Source organism: Anabrus simplex, chromosome 6 (genome assembly GCF_040414725.1).
Source record: "Anabrus simplex isolate iqAnaSimp1 chromosome 6, ASM4041472v1, whole genome shotgun sequence".
Classification (NCBI taxonomy): domain Eukaryota; kingdom Metazoa; phylum Arthropoda; class Insecta; order Orthoptera; family Tettigoniidae; genus Anabrus; species Anabrus simplex.
The window spans coordinates 322,825,287-322,837,689 of record NC_090270.1 but is presented as its reverse complement, the minus strand read 5'-3'; the positions used below and the strand labels follow the sequence as shown (position 1 = coordinate 322,837,689).

Here is a 12,403-nt window from a genome sequence, read left to right as displayed (position 1 = left end):
GCAAAACTGGTAGTATCTAGCCTCTTACATCATACACTATTGTTTTCGACCGGTTGCCCTTCCTGACGTCAAAGAACTCGGATTAAGAATCTGTTTTACAACTAGATGATCTTTTAACATGAGAATCGGGTAGATGCTCTTCTTAGATTTTAAATCGCTGTATCACGAGCTATTGTTTTACAGCCGGATGCCCTTCCTGACGCAAAACTAAGATTTTAAATCAGAAGAATTTGTTTAAGTTGCCCTTCCTGACGCAAAACTGGTAGTATCTAGCCTCTTACATCATACACTATTGTTTTCGACCGGTTGCCCTTCCTGACGTCAAAGAACTCGGATTAAGAATCTGTTTTACAACTAGATGATCTTTTAACATGATAATCGGGTAGATGCTCTTCTTAGATTTTAAATCGCTGTATCACGAACTATTGTTTTACAGCCGGATGCCCTTCCTGACGCAAAACTAAGATTTTAAATCAGAAGAATTTGTTTTAAGACTAGTTGCCCTTTCTGACGCAAAACTGGCAGTATCTAGCCTCTTACATCATACACTATTATTTCGACCGGTTGCCCTTCCTGGCGTCAAAGAACTCGGATTAAGAATCTGTTTTACAACTAGATGCTCTTTTAACATGAGAATCGGGGATTTACAGCTTAAAGATGGCGGATGACAGCTGTCAGAAAAGCATATAGGTTTGTAAAGCACGTGGAATTTACCGCCACGACATTTCAAAGTTAAGTAGCTAAAGAAGGCAGCGCGGTGATTAAAGATGGCGGTTGACAGCTGTCAAAAAATAGCATGTTGATTTCTTTCCAAACAAGAGCATGTGGAATTTGCCGCCACCACATAGAGGGCAGCACTGTTCTCTCTGGATTAAAGATGGCGGATGACAGCTGTCAGAAAAGCATATTGGTTTGTAAAGCACGTGGAATTTACCGCCACCACATTTCAAAGGTAAGTAGCTAAAGAGGGCAGCACGGTGCTCAAAGATGGCTGCTGTCAAAAAGCATTTTTCAAATTATCCGCCACCACAAAGAGGGCAGCACAGTGCTCTATGGATTAAAGATGGCGGATGACAGCTGTCAGAAAAGCATATAGGTTTGTAAAGCACGTGGAATTTACCGCCACCACATTTCAAAGGTAAGTAGCTAAAGAGGGCAGCACGGTGCTCTCTGGGTTAAAGATGGCGGATGATAGCTGTCAAAGAAAAGCGCATAGGTTTGTTTCCAAACAAGAGCATGTAGAATTTGCCGCCACCACATTTCAAAGGTATCTAGCTAAAGAGTGTAGCACTGAGGTTTGTGATGCAAGATGGCGGATGACAGCTGTCAGAAAATAGCACGTGAATTTGTTTCCAAACAACAGCACGTAGAATTTGCCGCCACCACATTTCAACTAAAGATTACAGCACTGTTCTCTCTGGATTAAAGATGGCGGATGACAGCTGTCAGAAAAGAATTTTTTAAAATTATCCGCCACCACATTTCAAAGGTAAGTAGCTAAAGAGGGCAGCACTGCGCTCTATAGATTAAAGATGGCGGATGACAGCTGCACGTGGATTTGTTTATCTCGCCCTAGTGAGGTTAAGTTGGTAGCACCAAGGTTTAGGCCCGCCAAGATGGCAGCACTGCTGATGACAGGTGATTAAATTACATCTACTATGATAAAGAGGGCAGCACGGTGCTCTCTGGATTAAAGATGGCGGATGACAGCTGTCAAAAAAGCATGTGGCTGTCAAAAAACACGTGGATTTGTTTATCTCACGCTAGTGAGGTTAAGTTGGTAGCACTAAGGTTTAGGCCCGCCAAGATGGCAGCACTGCCGATGACAGGTGACGAATTTTACATCTACTACGATAAAGAGGGCAGCACAGTGCTCAGTAGTTTAAGGATGGCGGATGACAGCTGTCAAAAAGCACGTGGCTGTCAAAAAACACGTGGCTTTGTTTACCTCGCGCTAGTTAGGTTAAGTTGGCACTACTGAGGTGTAGGCCCGTCAAGATGGCAGTACTGAGGTTAGCGATGCGTTGTTGTCGATGACAGCTGTCAAAAAGCACGTGGCTTTGTTTACAAATTCAAATATCCCGCGGGTGGTGGAGGAGACCTCTGGGAGGCCTCTGGCTGTGGTGGTGGTGGAGGAGGCATCTGGGAGGCCTCTGGCTGTGGTGGTGGTGGAGGTGGCCTCTGGGAGCCGGTGGCGGTGGTGGCGCCAGAATCCCTGTATTTTACTACTCGCGACGTAAAGCAAATAGCAAAAAAAACATAACTTTCTTAAATTCTGCTTATGCCAGGTTTTTTTTTGTTCTCGGGGTTATCTAATTCCTTTATACTGTGCGACTATCACTCACTGACTAAAAATTATTAAATTGATTTAAAATGTAAAATATTAACACATTCATGAAATAAAATACTCAATCTTCGGACTATGTACTCACACTTATTTCTTACCTGATTGCTTACACACACAATATTTGATGGGCGCCAGCTACAATTCAGTGCAGCAATAAGAGAATGAGAGTCTTGAATATCCCTAGGGTGTGAGGTAATAAGCTTACTTAGACAGCATAACATACAGGTTCTAGGAAAAGGAGGTTGTCGTTTTATTTTTTTAAAATATTAAAAAATTATAAACTGACTTTTTATAATTTAATGAAAATAATAACTCCCTTGTATAGTGAATAATTACTAAAAATTCGCTGATTTCCAAGTCCAATCAACTAGAAAAAGAAAAGAAAAGATGTGGCTACTTTGTAACGCCACACTGTAAATATATGACACAGGTACATATGGCATTTTTTGCTTAATAGATTTTCGGCTGTCATGTGGACCACCGACGTCCGACAATGGGTCAGCATTTGAAGAAGGGTTGATGCTAAGAAGAAACATACAGCTCCCGAACAAAGCTGAATAGCACTACTCCCTAAGTACAACATCCAACAGCAGCAGTTCCCACAAGATTCAATGGGACAGGAGTACAAAGATCATATTCAGCTAGTGAACTGTGGTTTTTAATTTTACATTGGAGTACTGAGTAATGGTCCAACGTATCAAATGCGTGTTCATAGCTCTAACCCGGTATAAATTTTATGTTAAATAAATGTATCGTAGCCTCTTCTAAAGAGCTATGTGAAAGTGTAACTCCAGAGAGAATCTGGAACACATGTTCATTTGGAATTGCTTCAGTCTAAAGAGATATACTAGGCACTTTAGCCAATTATTTCTTGCGGGAACAGTAACAATACAGGAGTAATACCGAGCATGTCTGCTCTCTTCTGGAATTCATTTTATAGCACAGTTCCCCACTATTTGAATAAACTCATCATGAATTTGATCGGATATGCAAGATTCATGGTCGCTGTATTTAGTAACCATTGTAATGCGTTTTGCAAGGAGGAATTCATGTTCATTAATTTGTTAAAAACAGTCAACGAAAAGACAACTAGAAGTAGATCCTACCTGTTCACATCGACATAAAAATGTTAACTTCTAAATGAAACCTGACCACGATTACGATTCTTGATAGAACACCTCACCAGCATTAACTTCTTCTATGTATTTTTTTGTTAGCATAGAATAAACTTGCATTGCCTTTCCTTGTCAGTGATCAGCTGACAGATCTTTCTCTTTAATCAATTCATTACCATTCATCCAGTCATTGAATTTAGTTGAAAATTGTGTTTTCTTGTTTATTGTTTGAAACAGGCATCAACGAACACAGTGGACTGAAAGGAAAACAGTCGTAAATGAGCACACATATAAACAGCACTAAAGGTACACTCCGTTGTTTTCATTACAAATATGTTCTGAGCATGAAAAATATTATTGCAATTGGAGGATACTAAATGAAATTGTCAATGACATTCGCATCACAAGTTTTAAGCTCTTCTAATGAAAGCGCGTGTGGAAGTATACCTTCCTCGTAGATTTTCAGATTAGAAAATTTTCATAGGTATGAGTCAGTTTCTTTACTTTTAGTAGGTTTTTTCTCCTGATTGGAGAGTTTTCGATCCAGATGCAGAACTAGAAGTGATGTACGTATGAGATGTGGTACTTATTATGTTTTTCTTCAGCACTCATTCCTTTATCAGGACATCTCTAAATCCAGCACTACTCGGTATCTTAAACGTTCTTAATTAGTCAACTAATTTTCACTTCAATCTTAATTTATGACGTCCTTCCAAGTTCTCTGGTGAAGCAGGTATGACAGAAGTGTCCCCATTGATGCATATGAAGCAAAGGTAACGTGCATGAAAATAATATTCATTTATAATTTTATTTCACATTTTCAAAAGTATTCCTAACAGCTTATGTGAAATATGTTCTTTATACGACACCAGAGATAGCAGATTAAGAACCACGAACTGTACCTTTACTCTACAAAATAATTTCGTCCATCAATCATTTCAACAATCTGTCTTCAAAAACTCGCGAAACCGCTTAGCACGTTTCTTACACAGTATAAAGAGAAAGAAAAAGTAAATAACACGAGAGTCAAGGGGATCGTTATGATTCTCAGGAGGATTGCCACTTTATTTTAAAATCACCTGCAAAGATCAGCAGTTGGAGGAATGAGTTTATAGCTGGTTAAGATCAAATTTACATGACGTTAATAATTAGTTGGATCGCACAGAGTCCTGCCATCAGTAGACCAATAGTCAGGATGTCAGTTATTATATTTTAACGATCATTTCGAAATACAACCTTCGTACTTACTCTTGCACACCTTTTAAAAGTTTGTCTGGTTATTGAGGTGGACTTGTCTATTTCAATTGACAATTTGTCTGAGTGTGCCCTTCTTCCTGATAATCTCTCGTGTGTAAATTGAAATAGGATAATATTGGTTCTCAAGTTTCATGTAAAAGTATGCAAAGAAATGCGTATAATTACGTAGACCAATGCTGCTTCTGCATTCAGTATTCAGAATACCGTTATATCCATAAGTGTAACAAAACGTCCTTAAAGGAATGCATGTATATCCAAGAGTACCTATAGCATCTGAAGTCTACCCTTTAATATCTGTGGTTGTAGTCCATGTATTGGTAATTTTCTAATTTACTGTAGGTTTAATATTGGACAAGCGGTGGTAATTGAATTAGGAAGCCTACGGAAACTACACTGCTGTTCAAAACTTAAGGACGAGATAGATAAAGCAACAGAACATATCAACTACACGGTGAGAATGAATGAAAGTGCGGTGACATGTTGTCTGAGGTTTCCCACGCATGCATATAAACCTGGCGTGAGATCAACGCGACTATAGTGCCAAATGGGTCTGGCCCCACAAAACGAACAGTTGAAGGAACGGGATAAGAGAGTGTGAGTCAATCAGCGAGCTGTTACGGTGCACTCTGGTGGTGTTATTCATTACAACATGGCCCGGAGACAACATCTGGATGACTTCACACGGGGAAGAATCATCGGGAAACTGGAAGAACGATGAAGCGTGACGAGTGTAGCCCAGGAGTTTCGTATTGCTCACAGCATTGTTTTACGTGCATGAAGAGCATTCCAAACCACAGGCACTGCTGCCCGGAGGAGAGGAGAGGGTCGACCACGGTCAACTACAGCAGCAGATGACTGCTACATTGTGCAACTGGCAATAAGAGACTCACGTCATACAGTGGGTGCAATTGCAACCACATTTAACAGGACTGCAAGGCACCCAAGCTCACGTTCCACAGTGGCACAGCAACTGCATGGGGGTGGTCTTGTTTTCCCGATGACCATTACGTTGTGTTCCGTTGACACCCGCACATCGGCGGCACCGAGGAAAAGTGGGGTCGCGTGCTCTTCTCAGATGAGAGCAGATTCAGTCTGAGTAGTGATTCCAGACGTACCCTCATCTGGACGGAGGTGGGGAAACGTAATTCACCAAGGAACATGGTCGAACATGATCACTTTGGTGGCCCAAGTGTTATTGTGTAGGGAGGCATAATGTTGCATAGGCATACCGACCTCAAAATATTTGAACGGGGTACACTCACCGGTCAACTTTATTTTGACAGTGTACTCCTTCCCCATATGCGTCTTTTCAGCGGTGCATCCGGCCCTGACTTCATTTTTATGGATGGCAATGCACAACCGCATCGAATAGCGCAGTTGAAGGAGCTCTTGGAACGAGAGAATATCCGGCGAAAGGACTGGCTGCCCGTTCCCCCGACTTAAATCCCATCGATAACGTGTGAGACATATTGGGCAGACGTATTGTAGCACGCCATCATGCACTAACGACCATCCAGCAGTTGTCAACCGCGCTGCTAGAGGAATGGAACGCCCTACCACAAGAACTCCTTACCAAACTTGTGGCCAGCATGGGAACACGTTGCAGACCATGCATCGCTGTCCGTGGTGATCACACACACTTTCAACAACCATGTCCCTTCTTATGTGATGTCCAGAGGACTACCATGAGTCGCAGTGACTTACGTGTAATTTATTGCCTCTGTATAAAGGTGTCATTTCTGTTTATCTCATCGCATATTCCTTTCATTTGCCTATCGTACAATAATGTATCGGTTCTTCTTATGTGTGGCTCAATTTTCATCGAAATGTGTTACTTGACAGTGCCACAACATGCGAAACTTAGTTTCGTCCTTAAATTTTGCACAGCAATAAACTTGCATGACAGCCAACGGTAGAATTTCAATTTACCCTCCTCTCAATTTTGTTACCTAAATATGAGAGAATCCCGTTTCATTTCATCGTCAGTTCCTGCAACAGGAATGGAACCCGTGCCAAGCTAGCAAAAAGATGTTCAATTTACCGTACCGACAATTGTTGGACCAATTATTCTACGAAAAAGCACTAGTTTTCCATTATAATTGATGGTTGGTTAAGATATGAATATGCATGCAATATTACCATACTTAAGAATTTGATAAATTAACGTTCTGATTTTTTTTTTTTTTTTTTTAGGGATGAAGTTCGCAGACGCTGAAATGAAGGCTGGACTAGTGACTATCATTTCACATTTCGAGGTATTCAGAACGCCGAGGACTGCAGCCACGATTACGAAGGATCCATTCACTTCCTTGTTTGATAATAAAGGAGGAATGTGGTTAGACTTCGTGAGAAGAAAATAATCCAATAATGTACTCATCATCAAGAGTGGAACATAGCATCACTAAAAGTGAGCATTGTTCTGCATACGAATATTGGATGGTACTGTTCACCGGACGACTTGTCCGGCTCCATGGCTAAATGGTTAGCGTGCTGGCCTTTGGTTACAGGGGTCCCGGGTTCGATTCCCGGCAGGGTCGGCAATTTTAACCATAATTGGTTAATTTCACCGACACGGGGCTGGGTGTATGTGTCGTCTTCATAATCATTTCATCCTCATCACGACGCGCAGGTCGCCTAAGGGTGTCAAGTGAAAAGACCTGCATCTGGCGAGCCGAACTTGTCCTCGGACACTCCCGGCACTTAAAGCCATACGCCATTTCATTTCACCGGACGACTTGAATCAACTCTAATTGTTGCATGCTTTTCTCAAAATTAGCACAGTTTAACTATACAGTCTCAGAATTTAAATATTTTCGATATGTACATTTTAGTCGAATATTTCTTATTTTATAACTCGTCACCGTCATCTTCATTAGCATTAGTTAATTTCTTGTTTGAGTGGTTTCGGCGTTTCAGCATTAGACTTTGGATTAGATGTTTATTATTTCATGCCTGGATTAACATAACTTCCATATAAAGTAAAACCAAATGATCCCGTGTCAAATGATTTTTATAGTATTATCAGCTTTCTTTTGGAGTAAGGAAATTCGTAAAGGTATTTTAAATTACGGTCGCTATTTTTACTTGTTAATGCAAAAGAGCTGAAAATGTGGCCACTATCAGGATAAGAATTCACCCAGCGTCGTTTACCACAACAGTCTACGCACAAGAAATAATTTATTTCAGATGCAGAACCACGTTGTAGAACACCCTGTCAACTAGGAACTTATATAGACATACTACCAAGGAACTAATATACTATGAATTTCCTTCATATTACCAACGTACTCTGATAATCTATGTGAGAAATTAACTTGAGATATGTATTTTATGTATGTGCTCCACAGGGTGATACAATCACGATGAATTCCTCAACATAGAATGCATTCACTATACGTACGAACTGATCATTATAGACAACTGTCTACAGAATACAACCTGCCAATATGTCTCTTCCTGACTAACACAATGAAAAAACATTCAAGCGACATGCAAAACTACAAGCCGTCTAGCATAACACTTCAGATTTTCGTGTAATATACGAGATCGCCGAATCTACTTCGGTCTAATGCCACGGTGCCCCTGATAAGTAACATATTTATCCGAACAGCATGAGAAGCGAGCAAGAGCTACCTGCTGCTTGGCGGCGATCTCAACAACCATGCTGGCTCCAAACTGGATAGATATGTTCGCTACTATGGTCATGGCTACAGACCCATAACTGGGAATGTCATGACCTATTTTTCGGTAATACATCTTTCTAGAACCGCACATCTCATATAATCCTCTCCACGCATTGGCTACTCATATGACATGGCTTTGGTCTCGTCACAGAAGGCGCCAGACCTGCACATCAGAATCAGGCTATGCCTCGACTCTCAGTTCCACAAGAAATAAAAAAGTGGCGATCACCAGAAATGAGAACTCAGTCACTGGTACACTCGGCTACTGTGTATTTAAAACTAACGAACAGTCCGTTGAGACTCTCTGGACCATTATAACTACCGATGCTGTCTGGCAGTGTCTACGGCTGAGTTGGCCTGGGTGCCACTGACTGACAGGGAATTATAGTAGCGGAATGGTGAGTGTGAAGAAGACCAAAAGATAAAAGAAAGCCGCAGTTACGGAGTGTCTTGCCTCACGACCTTCTACTAACCGGCAGGATTACCTAAATCTGGTGTCGGTTACGAAAAAGGCACTGGCAGTTGCAATACCTAACGTTATGACGACTTCTATGCTCAATTGGCACCAAGAGGGAACTAACAGAATTTACCAGTTAATAAACGTCCAACGCCGTTCCATCCATGATTGATACTAAACAAGTTTCTAGTATAAGGGATGTCAGCCTTCAAATTCTCTACGACTCTCCAGGCACCTGCAACATTGGAGGGACAATTTCACCGCGGCATGCAATGACGCCAATAGGATCCACCTGTTCTTGCCACTCTCCCAGTGAGGTCAAGCGCAAGGTATTCGGAAGATGGGAAGTGGTAAAGCTGCTAGACCTGAAAATAACCAATTCGAGACATGAAAGCTGCTTGAATGTCGAAGCGTCAAAGAGCTAATGAAATTCTTCAACAAGATCAGCACCGAAAGTACAAACGGCAGCAATGGATAACAGCAGTAGCAGTCTGGAAGAGCATGTGAGATGCTACTGAGTGTAGCAGCTACCGGTCAGTTCGGTTGTTGCATCACACAACGAAAATACTTAAACGCATGATAACTCTGGCTGCGACAGATTTTCTTCTTTAGTCCAAATCAATGTGAAGTAATCAAGGACAGTAGTAAAACGAATGCAATCTACGTTGGCCTCTTATTTCTGGAAAGACTCCATAAGCAGTTCGCATTGTCCTTCCGAGATCTGGAAAAGGCCATTGTCTGAGTGCCACGTGATAAAATTTGCTATTCCTTCCACTCTCACGCCGTCTCTGAAGCGTGTACATGATGGATACAGCTCCTGCACTCCAGGACCTCCAGTTTTGTACAGTGATCGAAGTAATTCCTAACTACTGTTGATACACATCAGCAATATCACCGCCGTTATTTGCCCTTTGCATGAATTCTGTCACAGCTGACGTCCAGAACCTTCACTCCAGCCCACAGGTGCTCTCAACTTGGGGTTGGCCGTCACGGGGCCCTTAGCTGAGTCCTGGCATTGCCTCCACTTACTTGTGACAGGCTCCTCATTTCAACCTCCCTTGGTCAACTCTTTTTCATTTCAGGCTCCGAAGTTATTAGAGCTCTAGAGGCGTAGGGAGACTTTCATTTGCATGCCCTTCGTGGCCCTTGACATTTTTGGCCGATACCTCCATTTTTCGAAGTGTCGGATCCTTTCAATTTTTCTTTCTGATTCGTATTATATAGAGGATCGTTACCTATTTTTACTTCGTCTTAAAACAATAATGACCATCACCACCACAGCCACCAACTCACTCCTGTATGCAGATGATATTTCCTGGATAAAAAGACCCGCCCAATAATTCGATAGCTGAGTGTAAGACTGACATACACGATAGAATGAATATAGATCGGGGCTCAAAACTTTTTTTTTGCTAGGGGCTTTACGTCGCACCGACACAGATAGGTCTTATGGCGACGATGGGATAGGAAATGCCTAGGAGTTGGAAGGAAGCGGCCGTGGCCTTAATTAAGGTACAGCCCCAGCATTTGCCTGGTGTGAAAATGGGAAACCACGGAAAACCATTTTCAGGGCTGCCGATAGTGGGATTCGAACCTACTATCTCCCGGATGCAAGCTCACAGCCGCGCGCCTCTACGCGCACGGCCAACTCGCCCGGTGGGCTCAAAACTATTGGCGCTGTTGATATCGAAGGAAAACAACTAAATGGTTACAAAGTTCAAGTACCTTAGCTCGCTTATTTAGAGCGAAGGTGACTTACTCTCAGATAATCTCGTGCATCAATGCAGCCTGGTTTAAATGGAGACGAGTTACTAGAGTGCTTTATGTACATGCGATCACAATTCCATTGTAAGTCCAGTCACCCTGTAAAGGTCTGAATGCTGGCCTGTAACTGCCTAGCATGTGCAAATGTTCCATGTTTGGGAGACGCAAGTGTTGCAGTAATCCCTTAACTTCACTCAGTTGGATCGCATCACGAAGGAAGATGAATGTAACAACTATTCTTGTTAAGATTTGGGCATCACGACTATAATGATATGTCCATGTCATCAGAAGCGGTGAGTAAACACATATGAAGATGCTCTGCTACTCTTCACCTGCCGGATAACAGCTGTGTGGTCAGCTTAAAAATCCATGGCTCAACCGGCTCATTGATGATGAGCTTTCTGTATACATCAGCCCCAATTATCCCTTGGACCGAGTGACAGAAGACGAACCAGCACAAAGAAGATTCAACGTCAGACGATGGTTCTGATTTTTCTCGTACATAGAACATCTAGGCGATATTGGTTGCCATATCTCTCTGTAGAGCGAAGCATTCGCATTCAAGACTAAAAAGCAATCTCATATTCAGTTCTTTCGCATTCTGGAAGGAGCACTTTAAGAGGAGTTAATTCTTTATACCCCGTTCTTGATTGTTACATTTATCACGTCACGTTCGACAGATGGTGAAAGTGCTTACTGAAGACATCAAGTGATATGATAATATTTTAGTCCTTGTCTAACGGAGCACTCATGAGAGAGCTCTTCAACTAGATTTTAGCATGTGGATGCTGGTATATAGACTAAACTGGGAAAAACCTGGTGGGCTCGAGTCATGAGGTCTGTCACATTTTGAGTTCTTGCGTCTTATGGTACGGATATATATGAACCGACGAAGATACGGGGCAGGTAAGACTAAACAAAGGAGACCAGAATTATAGTTGAGATAAATCAGCATCTAAGAGTAATGAAATTTTAAGTTTGGTAAAACATGCATAATCCCCTTGATACTTCCAGAAGATACTTCCATAAGATACAGTGTTAATGAATTAATTTATACGAACGCCCGCATTAGGAAAACTTCTTTCAAACAAATACGGCTGTACAACTGTTCTAAAGTTATCATTCATACTAAACCTGATACAAAATACGTGGGTTAAACACAAAAGGAAATCAAGGAAGAGACAAAACTTGTAACTTCGCGTAACTATAGATATCGTATTCATAACCACGCGATTCCAGTTTTACATAGAATCAGAATCACAGTGACATGACTTTTTAGTTCAATAATTCGAACCGCTATCGTCTTGGCGGAGAACTTGTGGCAAAACCAATCATCTACCACTCCCTGGAAACCAAGGACGTTCATGAACATCTTAGAGGAAGAGTGTTGTAATTTTATATCCAAACACATTATGAAGTCATCCGCCGCAGAAAAAGTAGTCAGTCAAGAAAGTCAAGCTCCCAAGAATTGAAGGTTTGACATTTTATTGTCATTGTTCAGTTTTTGTATTCAATAGTCGAATGTTAAATTCGTTTACTTATGTAGGACTTGAAGAAGGAAATTAAAATCAGATTACTCATTTTAATTATTTGCTATTTTTGTATTGTCATCTGCTCGAAAAAACCATTGTTCATATTATTGTATGTTTATCTTTTTAATGTAATACCGTGAGACTGATTAAATTGTAAAGTAAGGTTCTCTAATGCAATCTCAACAACATATTGTGTAATAATTATGCAATAAATTAATGTCAAACGTTCATTACTGTAAAAATGAGTA

At 41.3% G+C, this 12,403-nt stretch overlaps 1 protein-coding gene across 1 annotated transcript in view; it reads left to right on the top strand.

Moving 5' to 3' along the window:
• LOC136876006 (cytochrome P450 6k1-like) overlaps positions 1-7,992 on the top strand; it is a 92,530-nt gene extending 84,538 nt beyond the window's left edge. The window contains exon 8 of the mRNA XM_067150564.2: positions 6,913-7,992. Coding sequence (XP_067006665.2) covers positions 6,913-7,079 — 167 coding nt within the window. The 3' untranslated portion in view covers positions 7,080-7,992. The remainder of the gene's footprint in view (positions 1-6,912) is intronic.
• The last annotated feature ends 4,411 nt before the right edge of the window (positions 7,993-12,403 follow it).